The sequence below is a fragment of the Pezoporus wallicus genome, unplaced genomic scaffold (assembly GCF_028554395.1).
Source record: "Pezoporus wallicus isolate ANWC-B61680 ecotype Strahan unplaced genomic scaffold, APGP_CSIRO_Pwel_v1 contig_12814, whole genome shotgun sequence".
NCBI classification, from domain to species: domain Eukaryota; kingdom Metazoa; phylum Chordata; class Aves; order Psittaciformes; family Psittacidae; genus Pezoporus; species Pezoporus wallicus.
Genome location: NW_026640662.1, coordinates 510,538 through 536,105, shown reverse-complemented (window position 1 = coordinate 536,105; position 25,568 = coordinate 510,538). Strand labels below are relative to the sequence as shown.

Sequence of the window (25,568 nt, the reverse complement as noted above, 5' to 3'; positions counted from 1 at the left end):
TGAAGTTAGAATCATAGAATAGTTAGGGTTGGAAAGGACCTTAAGATCATCTAGTTCCAACCCCCCTGCCATGGGCAGGGCACCTCACACTAAACCAGTTCCCCAGTTAGTGTAAGAAGGCAGATTCCAGAGCAGGGAAGACTCCAAGGTACAGGTTTCCCTTTACATCTTTAGTTTGAAGCTGCCTAAATAAATCTTTGAGGCATGTCTGCAGGTTTAATGGGATGCACCCAAGCCTCCTAGGGGACAGATTCAAATTTATGAACTCCACCTCGAACCCAAGCAATGGAGGGCAAATGCCTGTCATGATCTTTGTCTGATTCGGGCTGGCTCTGGGCACGCTCTGGCTTGGGGGTTGAAGAAGGTGGGTCAGGTTGCTGCACAGACATAGTCCTGCGGAGATGGTTTCTCTTGCGCAAAAACTCGGGTTGAGAGTGGAGGCCAAAGCTGCCTTTTCTCAAGATCATCCGAGAGTTGTTCTTTTTGGGTCGTGAATGGAGACTGAACTCCAGCGAGGCCAAGTGGGCTGCATAACCTTCACTGAGGAACTGAAATAGGAGAGAAAGAAAGGAAGTGACAAATTATTGCTGCCTCAAACTATACGCTCTATGAGGAATTAAGTTCCATCTCTGGCATCCCAGTTAGATGCCTCCAAAGCACTAATACTCCTCTCCCCTTGCTTCTTTTTTTTCAGTGACCTGTTCTATTTTGCCATTCAGTAATATGCTGAACGGCATATTACTGCTTGCAGATACAACCTATGAGCACTCAATTCTCTTTACTGTCCACCCTGCCAGAAAATGCCTCATCTGAAACCAAAACTGCCCTTCTTTCTCTGAAACACTGTCTCTGCTCTTTATTGAGTGGGTGTGTGTTTGCACATGCATTCACAAGCATACATTTCCTTGTTCCCCTTGGACTTTCTGATTGAGTAGCAAGAGTTACTTACTTGACACTGTGCCTGGTATTTCTTTGTTGATCGTCCAACTATGTAGATCTGGGATGGCGACAGAGCCAAGACATTGTACACAGAAATGTCCTTCATGGAACCATATGCAGCACAGATTTTGATGTGGCACTGAAACAAATATTACTTCCAAAGTGAACACTGTACTGAACAACATGCACTGCAAGGATGGCACTTGTTTTGCAACGAAGTAGCAGGTGAGTTCATTGTTAACAACCTCATTTTGTAAACCACAGAAAGCTAAACCTGTCTCTGCCTGCATGCTATCAAGAGCTATAGATATGCAAATAGGAAAGAACAGGCGGTTCATTTATTTGTCATGCCAGGAGGCCCCTTTGGATGTTTTATCAGCGTTCCTTGCTTTTTAAAAAGTGAGAAATGAGGAATGGCAAAAAGATTTTCTTATGACCAGTGAGACTTACTGTTCAAAAGGAAGGGAGATCTCTAACTTTATTGAATATCTGAAAAAAAAAAAGAGTTTTAAGGTTATAAACAGGTTTCTAGTACCTCTTGCATGAGATTCCGGAGGAAAATGGTCTTTTGTCGCAGTGGGTCATGAACAAGTCCATCTGAGAAGAAGATCATCCCTTGTGGGAAGTTGTGTTGAGACAACCATGAAACCACACGCTGTTTTTGCATATCAGGACGCCCAGTAATATAGATAATCAGATATCCCAGGTCCTGCCAATGCCTGTCAGAAACAGCAGGTAAATGATGTAGGTGCAGGAAGAGACACCCATAGATCAGGTCAGCATTTCTTTGATTAGCACAGACCCAGTCAGAAGTCAGACCTTACCCTTCAACAAGTGGAAAGCAGCATGTCTAAGTCTCTGCTTCTATTAACAAATTAATTAACAATATCTACATCTTGAAGAAGAGGGAGGGGAGCAAGAGAGATTTTTATTCAATACATAAATGTACAAAATATGAGAGCTATTTTAAAATTCATGTAGAATAGGCCTTGCTTCACATCAAGGCTTGCTGCCTTTGAAACCTCTAACAAGAGTCCTGCCATTTCAGCTGTAAAGAGTGAAAACCCTTGAAAACTGGCATGCCTCCATTCTCGTGCAAGCTCCAAAATGAGAGCTGTATTCCCCCATCCAGTGCTACACTAACGATCTTGCAGAAATGAATTAAAAGGCCTTTTTATTTTTCTTCCCCAAAATGCTCTTGCATTCATGGCATTTGCTATTTTTGAAGCAGAAGTATGTCCTTATTTGAAGACAGTGAAACACAAAGCACACTCTCATTTAATCACAGTAACTCATACAATCATTATTAATTCACTGCACACACATTAAGGCTATATTCCCAAGAGACAGCTTTTAATTTTATGCAACTTAAACTACAAATTTCCAAGTAAACCATAGCATTCTAAAATTCCTCTGAAAATCAGGCAGACCTGATGTCCAAGCAAATATACAAATATATCTGCAAAGAATACCACCCTTTAAACCCTATTCTGCCCTCTTCTTTTCTGTTGTGGTCAAAGAGGAAAGTCAGAGATTTAAGTCATGAAGTGCACAAACCCCACTTACCTGACGACATCAACAGCCCCAGCTCGGACTTTGGGGTCACTTCCCATTATTGAAACACTTGCTGCAAACGAACCATCAATGCTGAACACAACACATTCCATTCCTCGGGGAAGCACAGTCAAGTAACTTGCAGCACTGCTCTGGTCCCCTCTGGAAAATCAAAGCAATAAATACAATTAGAAAGCAAAATGTCAGGATGTATTTTCTGCATGTTCCAGACCTGAAATTATATCTGTCTGGATCTACAGCTTCAAAAATCACTCTCAAATAGGGCTTCTGACTTCAGTCCTCTGGGAGGCAATTAAAACTTACACTTTTAGGAATAGCTTTCCAAAGAGAAATTTGGAAGCTGACCTTAGTAAGAAATCAGATGTGTATAAATATCCTTTGTACTTTCCTAAAAGAACTAGGAAAACCATCCCCAACAGCCTGAAGTACTCAAATCGCTACTCAAACATGCTATCTATGTATGTACATATATTTCCATACATGTACACATATAAGACATGAATGCTGTATATACGCACACATACACCCCCATACATACACAGCACACAGAAACTGGCTACATTTTTTTGCAGCAGTCTGAAGTTACTGGTGAATTATTAGAAATTAAAGGGAAGAATTGATATGCACCTTTTGTGGGCATGTACTTACACAAATGAGCTTTTCTCCTTTAGATAAATGGTAGTACTAGCATTACCCAACCCTCTATCCTTGCAAATTACAATGGGAATGCCAATCCAGAGAAATGCAATCGAAGATAGCTTTTCTCATGAAAACACATGTGAAACGCAACCTTCTCCTCATGATGTATTTTCCTCAAGAGGTCTGGACATTAAGACATTAATGAAGCACAAAGCATTCAAAAGCTCTTACCATCCCATGACATCATGTTTCCTAAAAAACGTAACCTCAAGACAATCTCTTCTTTCCTTCAGAAATATGATTTTTGTATGATCTAGAAATTTATACCTGGTGATGAATATTCTTACAGTATGTGTGCACAGCTTAGTGAGCAAAGAGCAATTTCTGCTTAAAACTCCTGCAGTCCATGGGAGCTTGGCTTCTGAATACACCTTCGTTCATTTTTAAGTAAGTCTTTCTTCTTGAACTAATTGTCTGTTCTATTACATTGAGGCAAAACATCTATTTCTCCTCAATTAGCACTACATAAGATTTTCAATTGACTTTGGATGGTTAACTGGCTAGTAACAACACATTCTGTTTCGGCTAAATTCAACCTCCTGATTTAGCCTCCAAAGTTCAAAGGAAACTGCAGAGCTACTCCCTAAGTGGCTAGGAAATTTTATTCGAAGTGCAATATTAAACTGAAATTCTGGATTCAATTAAACTGGACTTTTATTAAACATGAGGGTTTTTTTAAAAGCACACATACCCTAGTCCTGCACCTAGGGTAACATTTTATTTCACATGCCTTCATTCTTCATGCTTTACTTAGCCTAGAGACTTTAAGAAATGCTGGAGAGAGGAGAGCTGACATTGGAAGTCAATGAACTGTTTTCAGGTGCTGTTTTGATTAATTTTCTTTTTCCCAGTTTAAATTAAGGTAACTCTTTTGATAGGCTTGACATCAACAGATAAACAGGTGACGGCTGAGAACAAGGCAGTATATCCTCTACTGTTTATTTCAGTAGAAAAAGCTTCTCTTCAGCCTGAAGAACACATAGCAATACCCTTTAGCAGTCTTTTCCCCAGTGAACAGGCTGCAAAATACACCAAGTCATACATTCCTGCCATAAGAAGACTGATTATAGTCATCCAGTCCCATATTTTGCAAGACCAAGTGCTCCTAAATTGAATTGCACTGAGGATTTGTGTTGCAGTAGGAATAAACCCATTGGCCTGGATGCCTCCAAGCTGGCCAGTAAACAGAGGATCACTGCTTCAAATCTAAGCTGACAATACAGTGACAGTCCAAGAAAAGATAACTGACCAAAATCTCTCTCCACATCCCCTTTAATCTTACACAACTCAGTGTCTCCCTGATTACAACAACCCATCACAGCTGTAGTTCCAGCTTGGAGCCATTACCTGACCACCATTTTGATGGGATACACACCAACTCTTAGTCTCTTCTGTTTGGGTATGTTGTAGGATATCCGGCCACTGCTGTTGGATATCTCTGTGTCAAAGTACACCCACCTACCCGAAGATGGCTCCGTCATTATGAAGATATCAACCTGCAAAGCCAACAAACCAGTCATCTAATGTGAGAGAAGGGAACACATGCTCTCTGTTTACAGGACCTGCCAAGCCTAGATTATGTTATTATCTCCAACTATGGCTTATACTAAAAGCTTACAAGGAATTTTGAAGGAACTTCAAAACTCAGTAAAATCTTCACAGGAGGTTCTCTCAATTAGAAATGCTTCCTAACACACAAGAGGTTATTGCCTTCATCATTTAAAGCAGTCAGCTTAGCACTGCAGGTATCAAAGATATAGAACTCAGAAATTTGGCAGGAACTCTAAACTAGAAAAAAGATAATTTCAGCTTGCATGTCTGTGTTACAGTTTTGTATGCTAAATCTACAAAACGGAAAATTTCATTTTGTTATTAGCAAAATTGAATTTTTCTCAAATCACAACCTTGTCTACAAATGCAAAACCTAACCCCTTCAAATTATTGTGGTTTTTTTTTTCCAAAAGGTTTCATCAATATGGTGAAATAACTGAAATATTTCATCAAAATCAACATAAATTGTATCAAATACTCTGTCAGACTTGGACTGGCACTTTTTACCAATACGTACATCAGTAAATATGAGGGAGGTATTTGCCAAGCTCTCCTGTACTCAAGTTTTTACAGAACTTAGGCATACAAGTTTTATGTGGACTTCAGTGCTCAACATGCTGCCAAATACTCTACAAAATTCACCAGTGGCTTACAAGATCATGCTGGGGATATCCTTGACAAAACTGCATATATGCTCTTCTTAGACATTATGATGTCATATGACATTGGGATATAACTATGAATAACACTAAATTTATTCTGAACTTATGAAATTCAGAACTGAATTCTTCTAAGGCATAAGATTTGGTGTGGGGCAAAAATGACAGGTACTGTTGAATCAGAGCTGTTATCAGGATTAAACAACAGGTCTACTAATTTCTTCTGCTTCCGGACTGCAAAGTGAATTCACAGTATGCATATAGATGAGTACCAACTGCCACTTTGAAAGTCTTGGATGGTGTAAGTACGAGAAAGCTTTACTTTGTACCCTAACTGATTCTTAATTTCCATCTTCCAAATGCATCACTAGTGGTGAAAGTGCTGAGGAAAACATTTTCATGATTTGCTAGGGGAAAGTCCAACTTCCTTCCAACCCACGAAGGAATATAAGAATTAACTGGGAACAGAAATATTTTCTTTTGAGAATTATACTTTTAACTTTGTTTTATTCAGCCATTCTGTTCTGACTTTCTACTTTTCCTCTTTATTACATTTTCTTAAGACAGGCCAATAAAGATGGGGGCAGCGGGTGCGTGTATGTGTGCTTCAGAAAAACAACTATTAAATTTGCACAGGGCATTCTGAGAAAGCTGCACGACTGTGGTCCCTTCTGATCAACATTTTCTTTTATCAATGTGAGAGCTACTAGAACAGCATTCTGACGACTGTGCCCACTGAACTGTTCTGGCTCACTTTTCCTTCTCCATATTATGATTACAAAATACAGCCTTTTTATGTCAAGTTACTTGAGATCCTTGGAGAGACAACACAGAAGTGTAAAAAAAAAAAATAGTATTTCTATTAGTTTTGAAACCCCCCAAATTAGAATGAAAACTATCAGTAATTCATTACCGAGTATGGAATTCTCCTCAGTGCAGTCATTAGTAATAATCTTAAAACTTTTAACTAGCAATTTCTTTCAAGAGATTTTAATAACAGGATTCTATTCAATACCCAAGCATAACATGAATCTGTTTTCCCACTGTGGAAACACAGCTTATTGTTCACTTCCATCCTTCTGAAATGGGAATATGACTTCAAGTACAAAATAATCTATTGACAGAGGAAAACATTTTTGCTGAAGCGGTGGGGGCTACTGACATACTTCCCCTCCTGTGAGGCTTTCTCTGGTACTAGATGCCTGTGCTACATTCAACAACTGTTTTGCACAAAAGCTGGTTCAGAAAAACAAGGAAATTGATTACTGAGACTTTACCTTTTCTCCTGTTAAAGCCACCATATCCAGAGGGCCATACATAAAGCGGCCAACCAGCACCTGAGGACCATCTTCTGCTGCAATGACGTCGTTAGCTCGGTGATTAGCAGTCACATTCTGAAACATGAGCAGAAGGTAGGAAGAGTGGTGTTTGCTTTTGTAGTGAGGCTACTGGCTCTACTATGTTATTATGAAGAGTAACACAGAAACACAGTCCTGTGCAGTGTCTCTGAGGTTTATCACAGTGCATGGTAGAGCATCTAGGTAAACTACGTTACTATTTCAGCTGGAGACAGATTATGGTAATGGTGGGTTCCTGAACAGACTTTCTAGTGAGAGTGCTCAAGATAACCAAATAAGAGAGAACATTCAAGTGGGCCACAGATTCACATGATTATGTGTAAGGCTCATGCGTCTTAATTGACATTTCTAACTGAAGTAGCATCTGAAGAATGAAGGAAATATATTTTCTTGAGCTATGGATTCATCTAGAATTTGAGAAAACAGAAGAAGCAACTTCTTTGCTTAACTGAAACTTAAGGTCCCACTGTTATTTAAAGAAAGAAATATACTTTCTCCCACCATGTAGTGATAAAGCAAGAATAAATTGTTTCTATGTTCTGTTCATTTCTTTGCCTCTGGATTACACCAGCAGTTTCCAGCTCTTTAGTAATTCAGTTACATAAACTCATGCTATGGGAGATCAAACTCCATTTAAACTGCTGCCAAGCTCAAGTTCTCCAGCTGCCATGTATATTCAGATTTACACTTACTCTCAATTTGACATGTGTCCTTTTGCGTAGCCATTTTTCTCGTGGATTGGACAGACTTAGTGCTGCTGGATCCAGGTTGTCATTTTCCTTGAAAATTACATTTTCATACCTCATCACCTGAAATTATATAAATATTTTAATACAAAGAGTGTGGCCTGGGAAGTCATGGTACTTGGCAAAGAAAGGAAAAGTACACTGCCTTCCCAGCTAATGACACTGCAGAGCCAAAAGCACAATGAAAGTAGAAAGAGGTACAGGTCGTATGTTCATGTTAATTGTACAGACAACTGTTTTCACCCTGTTGGCCAACACTTACTCTCAAGTGCTTATTGAACAGCTATTCCACTCACAACAGAGCTTGCACATTCTTCCAGAGAAAACAGTGAAAACATTAGGATGGTATAAGTAACAGGCGCATTGTCTGCTCATGGTCTGCAAAGTCAGTAAAGGAGCTTAAGATCATAGAAGTATTTTTTAATGTCCTTTATGAGGCAGAGATCTGATTCCTGACTCCATCTGTACTGATTTTTCTACATATACCCAGGCAAATTGCTTCCTATCACCTACTGGATATTACTTACCACTGCAGTAGGTGATAGGCTCAGGATTTGACTTGTGGCTGTTAACGTCCGAAGTTAAGAAGACTATAACTTGTGAACATGCAGAACTCTAGCATGTCATACAATCTACACATTCTTACAATCTAAATATCACACACTTCCCAAGAACTTACATGTCCAACTCAGATTTCAGGATACAACCTGAAACAACAGGTTTCAAAATCTGTGGGTAATACGCTGTTCCAATTGAAACCACAAGTCCTGTCTTAATGAAATCTGAAGTTGCACTCTGGGATCATGGACAGGATTAGGCTACTTCATTTTGAATGAGAAATAGCTTAGTCTGCCTCTTCCACAAGCTAGCAGAAAATTACTCAAGTTGAACTGTTGTTTTTTTGTGCTGAAGTTTTCCACCCTGGCTGTCCTCTCTTGAAAAGTGTCCTACAATAATTTTCAAAGATGTCTCACATGAAGTCCCTTTAGTAAAACGCTGTTCCACTCAGCCTTAGCAACGCAGTTGGCTTGCAACAAATCACAGTAATGCTGAGAGGTTGGTGCATTTTTTAACAAATTGGCATAAATTCTATTCACTAGAGGTCATATGCAGGAAATGCATGTGCCCACAGGGCATTCAGAAGCCATTAACCTTAAACTTAATCCCCAGTAAGGGCAAAATGTCCAGACTATGCTGGAACTAATCAGTCTTTTATGTAGTTCTATAAGCCCACGTACTGCTTTACAGGCACATTCCAAATGCTTGAAGGGCTTATTAAATTCTAAAAGCTCCAATGCACATACAAGCCTAGGTAAGACAGAACAATGCAATTTGATACAAATGCACAGAAATAACAAGTATAATAAAGCAGGAATGATTGTTAACAGACAACTGGGTAAAGGAGGCATTTGAAAGGCAAGATGGGAAAATGTTCTGATAGATTCAAGGAAAAAATGTCCTGAGAGAGAAGATGAGATGACAACAGCTTCCAAGGAGAGGAGAAACATGTAGGTACAATTATCTAAGGCCCTTGAAAATAAAAAACAGGGATTTGCATCCTTTCACTTCCAGTAGAAACCTCTCCTCTAGTGCTGAATGAGCATCAAGTAAGATTCATGTTCTGGAGACTGTTCTCATTCATGGAAAAGCTCTTCTGCAACTTTTGCTTGCCTTCATCATGGTGATTCTAGTAATAACCATTTTTAAAATTAGCTTTTAAAATTCTGCGCTACTTAGTGATACCTTTTGACTGGAATCTGATATACCAAAGGACGCTCTGAAAGGACAGCAAGAGGTGGAAGGACTCTCAGAATTTCTTAAATTAAAAACAGCAATGAAAAGCTTTGCAAGTGGTATGGTTACCAGCCAGGCTGGGGGCTGCACACTCCACTCAGGCTGCCATATAAAGATAGGGGCTCAGTACAGCTGCACTTTATGACTCAGCAGCACTTCTGGACTGGAGGGCACTCAGCCACTGAGTTTCCATTCCCAGAAGCTACCAGGCGAGCCTCCAGGGAACTAACATCACTGACACCTGCACTGGGAGCAGGAGGTAGAGGGAGTTAACACTCAGACCAGCTAAAGAGGCAGGCGCACAGATATCTGCTGAACTGGTTCAATGAAAAAACAGTGGAGTTTTCTGCATTATTCTCATTACTGTTTACCTGCCAGCATTTCATCATTCACTGGACATAAAAAGCACACAGATTTCTTGGGTTAATCTAAATAAAACTTCTTGTCAATGCCCTTTTGGGTGTGGGTCACTTTGCATTCTTGCGTCACTTACCCTGCAGGCTTCACTAGAACACCAGTTGTTTGGTTTGGTTTGGTTTTCTTTTTATCCCAGATGAGATGTCTCAGTCTCACCACTTTCTCTGGAGGTCTGAGCACTGTATTATTCCTAAATCACTGAAAGCTGCTGTCTAATAAGAGACCCATCATATGACTCAGAAATAAATTCGGAGGAGACAGTGCACACAATGCCTTGAAATACTCCAGTATGGTTACATGAGCGACTTGCCTTTCTTACAGGAGCAGTACTTTCAAACTTCTGGTTTATTATCAAATGTATGCTAACAGTTTGAGATTTACTAGCAAAATACATAATTAAATAAGGCTGGAGATAGCCTATTCCTTCAAAAATGGGAGGAAATGAATACATAATACAGTGTTATACTGATCTGGAGCATGGGAGGAGTGAGTAATGTATGCATGACAATGCTTTGTTCCCAGTCACATAGTCACTAGTGCTAATGATGGGCTCCCTGTTCCCTTCACTTCTCCAGTAAATACACTTTTGTCATTCTTATATCCCGTTGTATGTGATCATTGTATATGATGCAGCCACAGTTAGCCATCTAACTGAACTGAAGATTAAAAGACTACTCACCCTTGGAAGATGCAAGTAACAATCACAAGGTTATTCATTCCACAGACAAAAGAAAAAAAGATCAATAACCTGTCTTAAAATGAAGGCCACAACGTCTGTTGATTCCCAGTAGCTGGCATGGAAGAGATGAGGCAGGGCCACAGTTGGAAAGGCTGTCAGCACATCTGGACAATACAAGGCATAATCTATTCGTTTTGTTCCCCACCACTTTGCAGTAACTACAAAACAAACCAAACAAATTAGCACCACATTTCTGTAAGATATCTTCTCAATAAATCTTTTTGCTGTCATTATATTTAAGCTAGATAATTGAATGAAGTCTCCTGCATTTTTAATCTTGACATTTAGTGCCTGTTAAAGATATCTAAAAAACACAAAAGTAACTGTTTTCTCTGAGTGCATCATCAATTATCTGTCTGCAATCTAAATAGTTCTTTTGGGTCAAAGTTTTTAGGAGGCAAAAATCACTTCAGCATGATTCCAATTGCTTCCACGGAAAATGTGCAGTGAAAGACCAGCACTTTTATGATCACATTACAGAGTAAGAATTGCAAATGCTTCCCAAACAGTGAAAGGAATTTTGATATGTGACTGGATAGTCATATATCCATTCCAGTCACATATCAATATTCCAATATTCCAACAGCCCATAACAATACAATATGATATAATGATTTATAGCCACTTTATCTATGGGTAACAAATCTGCTATATCTGTATTTTTTCATGCCTGGAACATGATTCTAAGCCCCTGTTTTATGAAACCCTTAATGACTATTTATGAGTGGCACCTTAATATAAAACTGACTTCATTTCTATTACTTTAGCTACTTAATTCTAACCAGAAGAGGAAACTTATACATTATACAAAATGGTAGCAACTTCGGCTCTTCTCATTGTGCCCAAATTTCCAAGCAGGTAATTTTGCTTTTTGTAATAAACTTTTCCACAGAAAGGATGTGGAGGGATGGAAGGTTTGCTGCTGTATCAGATATATCACATAGCACCAGGCTTCACTCACTGTTGGTGAGGTATGCTGATGGCAAGCTTTCTGTTGACCCTGAGTTTTCACTGTTTGTGCTGGCCAAGCTCAACTTCCTTGTTTTTCCCTGCAGCTGATCAGATGCATTTGGAGACCCAGGACTCTCCTGAGAGAAAGGTATGTTCAAAGAGCTGTTCTCAAGGAACAGAGCACTGTGACTGTGAACAGCGTCACCTGCAGGTTACAGAAATGAAAATAACAATGGCAACAACAATAATATTAATAATAATAATAACAACAACAATACAATGGGATTAAGAAGATGGCTTTGAAACTGGGAGTGGTGGTGGTGGTGTTAAATACAGAGCTAATGAGCATTTTCCTGAATAATACCAGGTTTAATGACCTTGGATGAAACTTCCTCAGAGGAGGACAGCATGGCTAGGCAGGGAAAGCCCACCCTACTGCCATCAAAATGCAGCGGTGGCTGAGTGCTTTTGGCCAAGATTTTCTAAACTGGGTAGTGATGTTGGGAGGCTATTTTACTTCACACTCAACCCTACCCATTTTAAAAGCATTCTCTGAGAAGAGCCATGCAGCTCTGGGAGTCTGTGATACTTCTCTTGTCCTCTTTCTGACATAAGCAAAATGATTTTAGGAAGAGAACCTTCAGCAAGACTATCTACTGGTTTGCGTGTTCCCAAATGGAAAAGGATTCTTTTTTATTCATGCCACTCTGACAAACTATGGGCCATGGCTAATGCCTCTACTGAATGAAACAAAACACAGCCTTCCTTCCAAGGTGTTCTGAAACAAGACCAGGCTGGACACAGGGGCTTTGAGCAACCTAGTCTAGTGGGAGGTGTCCCTGCCCATGGCAGGGGGTTGGAACTGGATGAACTTTAAGGTCCCTTCCAACACAAACCATTCTATGTTTCTATGTGAGAACAGATGTGCATTTAAATAAAAGCACTACTGGTAAATTTGCTTGAAGCAGACTGCACAACTTTCCTGTACCTAGGAATAGCAGAACCTCAACTGAGAGATACAGGACATGTAGAAAAGTGCATAGCAAAAGCAGCTGACCCATCAGTGTTGGGTTTTTTTCAGAGAACAAACCTCCTGAATTAATTATAACAGTCAACAAAAGAAAAAGGAGACAGAGTTCAATGCACTTACTACAGAAGAAAGCAGACAGCCCTTGGTGACTTATTGCTCTTTTTCTGAGCATATTTCAGCCCCATTCAAACAACTGTAATCATGCTATGCTTGTCTCACATGGCCTTGGGTAGGGCACTATGTCACGTAATTCTTTACGTAGCAAAGGCCTGGAATAAGTTTCTTGTCAACTTTCCAAGTATTACCAACTCTCAATGAAATTAACACCTCAATGATGCACACAGGAGAACACAACAAATTGCTGCTTTCAAGGACACCCTTTCTTAAATAATACACTGGAATGCTAAGTGCCTATAGATTATCAGAACTGGTAAAACATGTCACCACTAAAAGAAAAGAAAGAGCAGCAATCTCCTCCCTTCCAAAAAGCAGATACAGCTAGGAAGATTTTGACTTGTTTCAAATAAGCCTGACTATCTCAACTGCAAAGGATAACACAAGGAACTGCCCTGCAACTGAATCGGAGAAACACTTAAATTCTAACACTTCATGGTGGGTATGTCGGTTGGACAGATTATGTTCAGTTGTAGTTTCCATGGGAACATATGTCTTTTCATTGGAAAAACTGCAATATACTATTCTTTCAAAGGACTCTTGTTGACGCCACACAGGAAGGAAAGCTATGCGTGGCTACAGGAGAGCTTTATGGAGGTGAAAAGAATGAAAGGACAATTCATTACTTCCCTTGTCTCAGGCAAACTATATAGACTCCAACACAGACAACTGAAAACACAATGCTGCTTTCCTATTACTTACCTCACAAGACCAGGAATTATTACACACTCTTTGTGGTGAAATAAGCAGCACAGAGAAGTAAACAGTCTGAAATACTAAATATTGAACAGCAAGGCACCTGGTCCTTCTGTCAACAAATCTCAAATCCTGTGGCCTAAAAACCACAGCAGATCAGTTCACTGAATAGAGTAGCAGAATCCATGGACATAAGCAGTAAGAAACAGGGAAGCTTCCAAATTGCACCCCATTAGGTGCCTATCTGAATCAGAAACCTGGTCCAAACATCAACCAATAGGAAATTACACAGAATAAGGTGCAATGAATCCCATAAATGAGAGCTATATCTCATGTATATATCTAGTGCTTGTGATTGGCAGTGTTCTGATGCATACTTTCTGCTTCCCCTACCAAAAGCGTCACTGAGTTGGGTTGTGCTTTTAAAATACATTTCCTGCTCCTGAATTGTAGCCGCTCTGCTGAAACCATTACAAATTTACCCCAATCTAATCCTTCCTCCCCATTATAATATTGCAAGAGCTTTGGTTTTTCATTCCCTCTGAAATGGAGATGGGGAGAGGAGTAAAAATAGTAACTTTTCATAGAATGGAAAACATGTTGTCAGCCAACATATTGGTTTGCATTTTCCATATTGACTACCTTCAGACCAGCTTGGTAAGCCTGGTGCCATAAAATCTGTTGTTTATTTTTTAGTATTGCTATTCTAAGATCAGTAACCCTTTTCCTATGAAGAGATCAAATCTATAAAATGGAAGAAATAGTTGGCAGTTTTTTCTCTCCTGTTTCCTGAAATATCTTTATTTTAGCAGCCTGCCTTTAACTCTGCAGATCAGGTCTTTGTTAAATTGTAAAGAACACAGAGTACTGGTTAAGAGATAAATAAAATGCATATAATAATGTTTTTTTTCTAAAAGCCCTGTGTTCAACTTTTGATTAGGACAGTCTACTTGTACAATTCTTCCATTTAAAAAACTGAAACAGATACTTTCCACCTAAAACAACCTTTCGCAGGGCTCTGAGGGGCTCTGAGGGTCACTAAAGGTTCTTATAATTTATCCTACTAATCCAAATTTATTATCATGCTTGATAATAACTAAAATAAAGGCAGATCATTTTACACAGTCTCATCTTGGATAATTATGATGGTTATAGCCAAAACAAAGAGGCAAAGCAACTTCCTCAAGCGCACACAATAACCATCTCGAGACAAAATTAACATTATCTGATGCATTTACAATCAGAGAAGTACTGTGCTTTTAGCCCTTCATTTCTCTCCCCAGTGAAGCAAAGCAGCTAGGCCAGCTCCAGCCTGCAATGCTGCTCCTGCACTTTCCTTGCTTTGCAAGAGAAAAATGTTGCAATCATTCCAACAATCCTGCAAAGTAGAACGTGGGGCAGAGGCACGAACAGAGCCGAGGGCTCTGACCATCCACGTTCTGCTACGTCACATGGCTCAAAGGTAGGATGAGTTGAAACCAGGTGTTTTGAATTAATGCAGAACCACCCTATTTTTAAACCTGAAGTAGATACAATGCATCACATCATCAGTAGCACAGCAAGAAAAGGAATTAAATCCCATGTTAGTGTCAAAAGACATGACTGGTGATAGGTCAGAGACCTGTCGCAAAGCTACGGCTCACTTATAATAGCTACAAAAGTACTTTGATTATGTAATGTCAACTAGGCAGCAGCTGAGAAAGCTACTGTTTAACAGGTCAGGGCAACATGGCTTTCTCAGGGCTGTAACATTGCCTGAACTTTGTGCCTTGCCCTCAGAGTAAAAAAACCCAACCAAACTCAACAATTAATAAATTGCATTTTTGTCTGAACCATTATCTACTGCTATGTCTGCTATCACCACAGATGAAAGGTTTATGAAGATGTTTTCTCCACCTGCTCTGGATGTCTGGCAGTGCCTTCAATGCACTTCCTTTTACTTTCACTTGTCTGTATATCAGATAAACCCTATGCACAGTGCAGCTGGCTCCAATAGCTTCATTTGATTGGCAAGAAGTGAACAACAGCTATAGAAGTACTGCCCCATTCCCCAGTTTTTGTCATGTTCTCCAGCCTGTGCTATTGCTGAGCTGTTTCTATGACACATATGGTAAAATTCTTTTCTAGTAGTAAGGTTTTTTTCATGCAGCTTCCAGATCAGAATGTTATTTTTCCACAGAGGCACCAGTAGGGTGCCTATATGAATCATGCCTATATGATTTTATCGGAGAAACAATACCTGAAGATCTAGCCAAAGTTCAATTAATTGCAAAAATAAGTTGTTTAAAATAATAGTCAAAGACATGGAATTTTGCAAGTGACACTTCAACTAAAGCAGTGATATCACCTTCAAACCCCTCTTTAACACAACTAGTATCACAAAGCTCATATGTAAGAACCATTTTTCTTGGTAGTCTTCTTTGGTCCCACACTTGCTCAATATGTCTGCGCTGTTCAGTCCCAGATGACTTGTTTTTAGCATGTTAGAACATTGATATTTCAAATCCTCTTGAGCTGTATGAGGAGAGAATACTTAAGAGAACAAAAGGTAAGGAGAGCTATGAAAACAGGCACTGTACCTAACTGGTGAGATCTTCCATCCCCTAGTGGGTATCTCTGGTACCGTGGGATACTGAATGGAGGCAGGAGATGGAACCTTTTCTCCAGCAATGGTTCAAGTCTGCAGGCAGAGGGGTCAGCAGAATGAAAGAAACTGTACACTTGGCTGCAGGCTGGGCGGACCTGGCATACTTGGATGAGAATGAGACAGAGAAATGGAGTTCAATATTGCCCCTCTACAATTTTCAAGGAGTCTATACAGAAACATGGTTAAAATTGTCTTCTTCAAACTACAGACTAGCATACATCTGGCCACAGGAAATTTATCCAAATTGTTTGCTATTTCATATGTAAAGAACACTTCACTGCAAAGCAGTTTACAGACACATCACGATCTGAGATGCAAGCATACAGCAGATGTGGAGACCAGCCAGAGACGTAGACAGAAGTAAGGATGGAAAAAGAAGTTTAAAAGTCTTGTAAATATGTTATTAAGCATTACAGTTATGATGCTCAGCACTTCAAATATTTACAAGCAAAATGGTTTGATGGGCCTGTTACATCCAGAGGACTTGAATCTAGGTGACAGCAGGAGCAGATGACTGAAAGCACTGCAGTTTCTGAAGTCACCTTATGGAAGATAACGTACAGAAATGAGGTTGGTCATACTATAATAGTAAAGCAATGTTTGTGATTCTTGCTGACGGTGTGCAGCTGCTGAGGTTTTTGAGCTGCAACTGTAACTACAAATCTGAACATTACTTACTTGGCTAGTAAGGAATTCTTTTAACTAAATACACAGCACTGATGTATAGCTTGTATTAGATGGGCGATCACAAGACAGACAAGGTCAGTCAAATGGTCAGTGTAGTCACTTGTCACTGCATCACAGATCAAACACACTGAATCATGCACTTTGAGCAAATCAATTCATTACAGGCTCACTAAACTTAGTACCATTTGTATAATACTGTATTACACGTTACAACAGGCAGTTTATTAACTACAAGAATAAAGGAATGACAAAAGTATTTATAAAATATGTTTGGGAATATCATGTCTGCTCCCCATGAACTCCATGCAAGCAAGACATGTTTTCAAACCTGCTGTCCTACACAATAAATCTTAGTTGTTCTTTTAATAGAGTTACTATTTCCTTGTGGTGGTAACAAAAACCTAGCAACATGTATAATGTTTTTCTGTAGAAAGCATGTTTGGTACAGCATTGTTCCCATGCGGAAGCCAAACACATGCTTACCTAAAAAGCATGAAGAAAGATGTTAGGGTTTTAATATAAGGTGTCATGGAATATTAGATCTAATGGAGTCTATGTTAAGTGACATCTCTCACCAGAGCACCCGCCATGGAATTTAAAAATGATAAAAAAATCAAAACACACTACTTAGGTTCTTTTTCATTTTTAAGAGTCACAGTCAAGCTATTTGTACATAAGCAAAACCACACTGAGCAAACTTGATGCTGTACATCTTCCTCTGCTGCAGTCACAAAGAGTCACTAAGACTAAGAGCTATATCAGAAAACATTACATTCGTACAGTTTTTTTCCAAGTGCTTTCCATGTTGCTGGAAGGACTTTTAAAAATTCATGTTATGGTGCTTGCTGCTTTTAACGGCATATAGAGACAAATCCTGATATAGCCTATGTCAGTGTTACCAAGTCCTAAGCTTAAATGATTGGTATTTTTTTGTTGTAATAGCAGCACTGCATACTGAGCAATAGTATGACCAATATTTTGTTTTGTTGCCTTCTATGTGAATGTTTGTTCTATAACAGCACATTAGGTTTCTTCTCAAACTAGTAAGAAACGAACCTTTTATTGATCATAAGCAGAAACCATCTCAAGATGCTTCATGATGAATCACATCTACCAGGACCACTTCATCACATGTGTTCTGTGCTAAACTGTCTGGGAAACTTCATGTCATGAAGATGTCAATACGCATAGCCTCTCAAGAAGGGCTCGGGGACAAATCTTCCAGTAAGGATATACCTATATACAATCCAGTTCTGACAAGCCATTAACTTTTTTCTTCTTTGGGCATGCGCTGTATACTGTATTTTGCATTCACTGAGTCACTCTGACGACAGTGCAATATCCCTTTAATTTTGGAGGATTTTTGCCACTCAGATTGAACCATGCAGGTGTTTTGGGGGACATTAATTGAAGCTTTGTGGGTTGTTGTTCCCTCCCCCCAGCTCTGTAAAACATTTTAAGATTGTTTTCAGTGGCAATTACCAAGTTTCCAGCTGCAGGATAACCAAGACCTACTTCTGATGTCACTTGTATGTTGTTCTTTCTAGAAAGGATGACTCTGTGCATCAATCAGCACACCTGGTAGCAGATGAAAAGAAAGTGGCAAATAAGACTACTTACTGAGGACACCATAGAATCTTCTTCCTTTCCCACTACCAAATAAATAGGAGCTTCACGCCACCTTTGTCCCTTTCCCACCATTAAGCCAGTCATATGCAAAAAACTATGGCCTGTGAGATTTTTCCATGAAGCATCTTTCACAGTTCTCCAGGAACCATTACCAAGTACCCTTTTTTCTTAACATATTCTCAAAGTAGGGTACAAAATGCACCCATCAATGTAACGTGCTATTAAAACTGAGTAAATTCTCCCATGTATTCCACTTAATTGCATCACAAGAGAAGCAGAAGGAAAACACCGGCAAGACTGCAAAGATCTGAGACTACTTTTGATGGCTTTCTTCAATCTGTATTTTGTTCTTAGTATTTGCCAGAAAAAAATGGAAACAGATCACCTGCGTAAGAGCATTTAAGTGCAGCAGAAATTAAGGTCGTTTTAAGAAATGTAGAATTTTCTTGCAGTGGCCAAGTAATGTGGAATACATTCTGTGAGGTAAAACACTGCATTGTGTTAGAACTGAAATCATATTTTGGCAAGCCCGTAACCTTGATGTACGTATGTAGGGATCTAGTGCTTACAAAGTAGAGCAGAAAACTGGTTATTATTCTACTGAACTACAGCTTTCTTCCCTAGTGGGTAGTATACTGGTTTATTCTTTCTTTCTCATCATGCCTAATACTAACTGTCAGAGCCAAACATAAAGGAAGTGGTTAATGTAATTAACTCAGTTGCCTAATTGTACCTTCCAATACTTCTTGTACAGGAACCTTTTCTGTATATGTCCACCTTCTGCATACACACAGGAGGCAGACAAAGCCAAGGATGCAAACAAGCAGGGTTATGAAAGTTGTCAGCATAGGGCAAATTATGATATTTAGTGGCAACAAGAGAGCATGTCCCCAGAGTTACCAGTTGTTTTCATACCCCTCTTCAAACTGGCAAAGGAATATAGCACATCATGATCCAAAGGAGATCTCCCTACCACTGCAGCACTTAACAGTAGTAGTTCGTAGTAAGAGCAAGTGCAGAACACCCTACCATTACAACTATCCTAAGGTAGAACAATGCCACTTTTGGGTTGTAACTAAATGCTCATGATATATTTGGAATTGTAAAAAACATTGAAAGTTTCATAGGGTACCAAACCTCTTCCAAGGGTAATCAGCACACAGAGAGGGGCAGAATTTAGCAGAGACACACAAATGATCCGTACTTTGGAAAATAAGATCTGAGACTAGACAGTGGGAGGCCCACTGAAGAGAGTGCTAGAGGGTACCCAAGAAGAACTGTCAAGGAAGCAGTAAGGGGCCAATAGAATATTTAACAGAGGAGAATTAAAAGGCATTTGGCAAAGAAATAAAAAATATGAATGAAGATTTGGTTTTAGCCACACTCTTACTAGCTAACGACTCACCTCTGTGAATCCAACACTACTTCTAAAAGGCATGTTTACATGGCCAACAATTACTTTTAAATGTAATTGTCACACTTTTGAATACATAAATGCTTTCATACGCAGCACAGCATTCAAGGGGAGGAGTGCCTGGAGAATTACACACAAAACCTGTATCACTTCAGAGCAATCCCTCTCGCAAAAAGCCACAATTCCATTAACTTTTCACACATTTTCAAGACACGCATAATCCCTTGAAGTGAAATGTGAATTTCATCCATGCCCACCAGGACTGACTGATGGGAGGGTTTATCACACACAGTCAACTGCTGACAGCCACACCACTGGCTACTCAAAAAGATGTGCCAGAGTCTGCCACTGAGGTACTCTTGTACAAAACACTGCCAGTATTCTCTACTTGTTGTGCAGTAGCTGGCATCTGCTAATCAGTATTTGCCCTTAAGGACTCTAAAAAGGTATCTAATGAAACAGACATGTGCTCTATTTCATCTGTGATTCCAGAGTAAATGTGTCCATTCTGGTTCATTAAAAGGAAACCACAACTTCTTGAAAAAATACTAATTCTAGCTCAAGGAGTTTGAATCCATGTACGCAAATTAATACTGACAGATTTTTCCACATCAAGTCCTAGGAAAAAACTGCTGAACTGCCTGCCCCAAGCCCCCAGCAAAACCCCCACCATCTTCAGAGGAAAGTGTTGCTAATCTTGGAAAGAAATCCCCAAGACAGAAAACCAAACTGCAGTGCAGTTTTCAATGCCAGCTATCATCTATGTAATTTTTGTTCACTCCTCTGACAGCTCTTTCACAGAGGCAAAAAGCCTTTGTTTGTGGGAAAATATATTTGAATTTCCATTCTCTTTAGCTGAGCTTTGGTTTTTGTTTATTTGAACAAAACTGAGTACTGCAAATACAATGAATGAAATGCAAACTGGGAGTTTAATTATCCTCTCTTGTAAGGTCATGCAACTTGCTAAAAAAATCCTACTGGATTTCTAAAGGCTCGGAAAGACATGAGTTTGGTCATACTTTTAATTATGGCAAGTAAAATAATTCTCAGTTTGTATGACATTCTACTTTATTCCCACAGTCAAATGTGACTTTGAAAACTCAGTCAAATGACATTACTCAAAAGCCTATAAATGGGGAAGAAAAAAATTGGGAGTCCTGAATTATTGTCTCTTCTCACTACTGCAAGTGTTTTTTCCCCCTCACCTGATAAGTGAACTTATAATTTCCTATAAAGACTGGGCTACCCAAACCTCATACAATGAAAAAATACACACTGAATTTTGAAAAGTAAAGTAAGCTCTTAGTTTAACAAAAAAAAAAAGAAAAAATCTGATGTATTTAAAAATAAAGCAAACAAATCCTGTATGTTTCTGATTACTAGGCTCTGTTACCAGAAAGAGAAATAATGCCTCACAACCAACACACCTGGGGGCCAAATTTACCCACAAAGCCAGACATGAACAAGATGCAATGCTGAACCAAGCACTGATGTTATTTTGGTACCTTTTGCAAGGTCCGACCCTTGATGAGGTGTAAGCTTCATGTTATATGACATGGAATATATGATTAACAGCAGAGCAAAACACACACTACTGTAAAAGGGTGAGCAGTGACACCCCCGGAACAAGACTCATCACCTCAGTACCTACCTACACTAACATTCTGATATTTTAAAGGAAGAAACTTACCTCACTCCCCAGTCTCTAAGTAGGCTCCTTTATTTACCTCCTTTCACGTGAGTCTCTTTGTTTACTAAGGCGACTAAGCAGCCTGTAGTCTAACCCCAGAAAGACCTTACCATCCAGGCCAGGCAGAACAGTACTCCTCATGGCCAGCACCAAACCAAGTGGCGATCCAAAGAGGAAGAAATCAGACACCTCGAATTCAAATCGGCCCAGGTTTACTTCTGACAGACTGGAATTCACAGGCGGAAAGTCTGGACCATCTTTCAACACGCTTGAGTGGATGCTAGGCAAAGAAAATGCAGATTCAACAATAATAAATGGGCATCCAGAGAAAAATTCCATTCCCAAAACAGGCTGCTTATAAAGATCTAGCACCTGTATCTAGATCCAAGCAATAAACCTCCAACTGTAGATAGATATTGCAGTATAGCAGCCACTTATCATCATTTCCAGTGCACGATTCAGTAAATTTACCACCTGCAATATGCAAGGGTTTTCTACATTCATTCTACAGAATACTTAATGGTAAGTTACTCATGGACTCGATTGAAGTTTACCTCCCCTCCTTTTCAGCAGTACAGATATATGTAAACTTATTCTGAAACTTCTACAAATTCTAACCTACTCAAGTTGTATAAGGACAATTAATATTAAAAGGTTACAGTCATTTAGTATACAATATAGGTACCTGAAAAGCATTGTTTTAACCCATTGCCTGAACTCTGAACTAGAATTTCACTACTTTTCAGCTGTTTATTGCAAGTTAAAATTAATTATGTTTATAGACATCTTTAAATCTCTTAAGTGATTTAAACACTTTCATTTACTTTCTATGCCATACATGCATCAGGTGAATACAGATCACCTATTCCTCACTGACAGAGAAAAGATTTGTCCCTCATTTAGTTTTGCTGGAGATGAAATAACTCTATTCAGAAGCAGAAAAATAGCATATACACCTGCTGTCCAGTTATGAGACAGAGCAGAACATGCCTCCACCACATGCAAAGCCTGACTGAGAGATGCTGACCACACTGACTTCAACCAGTGCTCTAACTGAAGCCCTTATGAATTATCTGCACACTACACTCTGCATCAGTGGCCAAGTATGAATCAGAATCCAGACATCCTGAAGATTGGTCCCAAGACACCAGGCTCAATCTAGGATCCTATCTGATCCTGTATAACCTGATGTTACTAACTGAAACCACAAAACCCAAAACACAAAACCCTGTTATCTTTGACTTTTAATTATCCTGTGATCCCCCAAGTCTGAAGTGCTTTACACACACCTACAGAAACACAAAAATAGTACCCCTATGCAAGAACCTAAAAGTGACTGACCAAAAAAATCTTCAGGTGTTGAGTCATGTACAAGCAAAACCCAACCATTCTGCCTCAGACAGAAGAGACTGCAACATACCGATATGCCGAAAACCCAGTGGTTTGAAAATAAAAGCAGAATAGTCAACAAAAGCAAAGTGCATTCAGTCAAAGCAAGAAAATAAAATTACCTTAACTGCTACTAACAGAACTGCCACACTTGATAGAAAGCACAGTACTAAGTCTCCACTATGCTTAATTGTAGCAGAACTGAAACTTCCAACACAAAATAGGACTTCTTCCTTTGCATCACTCTCAAGGAAATAAGATGATGCATAGAGGAAAAAACCAAAGAACTCTGAGAAGTAAAAAAATCAAATAGCTTAGTACAGGAAAAAACAATGAGACAAAGGGAATGCTTATGTTCCCATCAAAGCTGTGTTTTAAACATTACTTAGGATCCAGGAAAGCTAATTAAGTTAGATTTCCTCCCCCAGCCTCCTCCTCATTTAAACTAAATATCTAGGCAAGTTTTTTGTTTGCTTTAAGGCTAATTCAAATAGCTCATAGACCATTGGGAATACCTAAAGGAAATATCTCACTCTTTACAGAATAATAGAAAGCTTATAAGTGAAGTCAGAGGGATCTTTGGAAAGAAAAACACAACAGAAAATTATAATTATAAAGCATTCATCTGTCTTGATTTCTGTGGGTTGCATTGAAGAAATGGAAGTGCTTGCATTCATTTCTTTCATTCTTGCATTCATTCAACATTCAGTTGTGACAGTTTTGCATATTCAAAACTCTCACAAGTGAAAAAAGATTAAATAAAAATCTCCCCATGTGTAAGTTCATACCAGACCCACTATATCTGTGATTTCCTATGAGGGGCATACAGGGATTTTAAGGAAACCTCCAGAAACAACACAAACAATAAAAATGATTCTGTTGCTCTGGTGCTTCCAGGCTCCATTCAATGACAAGCCTGTTTCTTTTACTCAGTCATCAAACCCAAGTTACCTAGACAGGAAAGCATGATGCTGGGTTATAGGATCACAGTCATAGGTGGATGAATCACTCTGTTTCCGAGGCAATGGCTGCCTTGGCTTCTCATCCTCCATGATTCCCGAGATGTCAATATTGCTTTTGCTCAGGCGTTTGCTGCCACCCAGACTGGAGTCCTCTGCTAAGAGGGGATTATCCTTCAGAGAATGAACAGAGCAAAAGGAAGATTTAGACAGTGACCAAAATACAACAGAGCTCATATGAAATGGCTCCATTTATAAAGTTGGCCTCACTGTATCCAAGAAAGGGTTGAATGGGTTAGAGTCTCTGCAGCAGAATATAAGGAAAGAGTTGAAGACTAAATTTCCTTGTTAAGAGTAGGATTCAAAGTTGTTTTTTCCCTTGTTGCATACAACTCTCCCCCTACTCCTTTATATTTTCTCCCCCACTGCTCACTACACCTGTATTCTCAGACGCAGCATTATGCCAGGTATTACACTGCTGAGGTGTCATTGGAACACTCTTCACAATTTGTAACAGCAAGTGAAAACAGACTTTATCATGCTTAGTACTTTCAAGCAATTTGCAAAGACTGTAAAATCCAACTAGACAACACAGAGAATGTGAGAAAGAGTGCAAGGTTTAACAGATGAGGACCAAGGCAAGAGACTTGGCCACAGTCACACATACAGACCACGGAAAACATGCTAATTGAATCTATTTCTCTGAATCTATAGAAAGAACAAGTTCATAGGTCATGTATTTCCCGTAACCTCACGCAGTACTGGAGCACATTAGCAGCCCTGTGCACATGGGGTGAGATTTCATGTCAAGAAGAGATGTTGAACAACCTAATCTGCTCTCCACAATCATGCTGTGAGTTGCATAAAAATGTAAGAAGCAAGCACCATATGATATATGAGATGAACCTCCCCACACTGTTCCATCTGTATAGTCTTTCATCCAAGAGGACCTCCTGGCTTCTGCGACAAGTGAATAATTAATCTTATTCCCAAGAACAGGGAACCTAGGAACTATAGTTAGTGCCAATTCTGGAGCTGTTCATGTGATAGTCTCCTGAAGACTGATTTGGGAACAAATTCATCTTACACATTCACACATTACTGCCATTCGATAGCAAAACTGTAAGACCAGGAAAGTCAAAGGAACTATACTCCCTCAAGCGTGATCTACACTCTCAGTTTCACCAGTAGCCCTCGCACCATCAACCCCACCACAGGACTGGGATTCAGGAAGACCATTTTCCATTTAGTTTGCTTCCAATGCACTATTGTCAGTGCCACTGCTATCAAAGGCTGGCTGCTGAGAACCCAGAGCCATGTTACTAACAGTGAGTCATTCTCCTTCCTTCCTGGAAACATTTAGAAGATGTCTCTTTACTAGAGAGTACTCACATATTCTCAACATAGCTCTCGTACACACACAGCTCTCAAATGAACCAAGCTGGATTGTATCACTGAGGCCATTTTTGAGGGGAAATGAACAAAAGACTCAAGAGATGAAACAATTTGGCCAGGGTCACAAAACCAGCAAAGAACAGCGTGTGGGCACCTCATTCAGTGTCAACTCTAATACAGCACCCCCTTTTCCATATCCACTTGAGTCTAAGTACGTAAGATTAGCTGAACTTCAATTTTCTTTCTGAAGTGTTGAACACAATACTGAAGCTTTCATGTTAGCATTACTTTTTAAAAAATGTACTTTCACTATTAAAAAGTCTTTCCTGGATTGCAGCTAGAACTAATCCCCTCTTCCTTCCAAATGTAGCACTCCTATAGACACTGTTATGCTCAGTGGTCTATTCACAAATCCTCAGGGAACCTGCAT

The 25,568-nt window shown here is 39.4% G+C and overlaps 1 protein-coding gene across 1 annotated transcript in view; it reads right to left on the bottom strand.

Annotated features, from left to right (window-relative positions):
- The window catches only part of PITPNM3 (PITPNM family member 3), a 64,032-nt gene that overhangs the window by 2,905 nt on the left and 35,559 nt on the right, over positions 1–25,568 (bottom strand). Inside the window, exons 8-19 of the mRNA XM_057420008.1 lie at positions 23,736–23,917; positions 21,506–21,675; positions 15,908–16,078; positions 11,439–11,633; positions 10,487–10,635; positions 7,474–7,590; positions 6,701–6,817; positions 4,561–4,709; positions 2,506–2,655; positions 1,475–1,658; positions 950–1,078; positions 96–548 (exon numbers count right to left, since the gene is read on the bottom strand). Coding sequence (XP_057275991.1) covers positions 240–548; positions 950–1,078; positions 1,475–1,658; positions 2,506–2,655; positions 4,561–4,709; positions 6,701–6,817; positions 7,474–7,590; positions 10,487–10,635; positions 11,439–11,633; positions 15,908–16,078; positions 21,506–21,675; positions 23,736–23,917 — 2,022 coding nt within the window. The 3' untranslated portion in view covers positions 96–239. The remainder of the gene's footprint in view (positions 1–95; positions 549–949; positions 1,079–1,474; positions 1,659–2,505; positions 2,656–4,560; positions 4,710–6,700; positions 6,818–7,473; positions 7,591–10,486; positions 10,636–11,438; positions 11,634–15,907; positions 16,079–21,505; positions 21,676–23,735; positions 23,918–25,568) is intronic.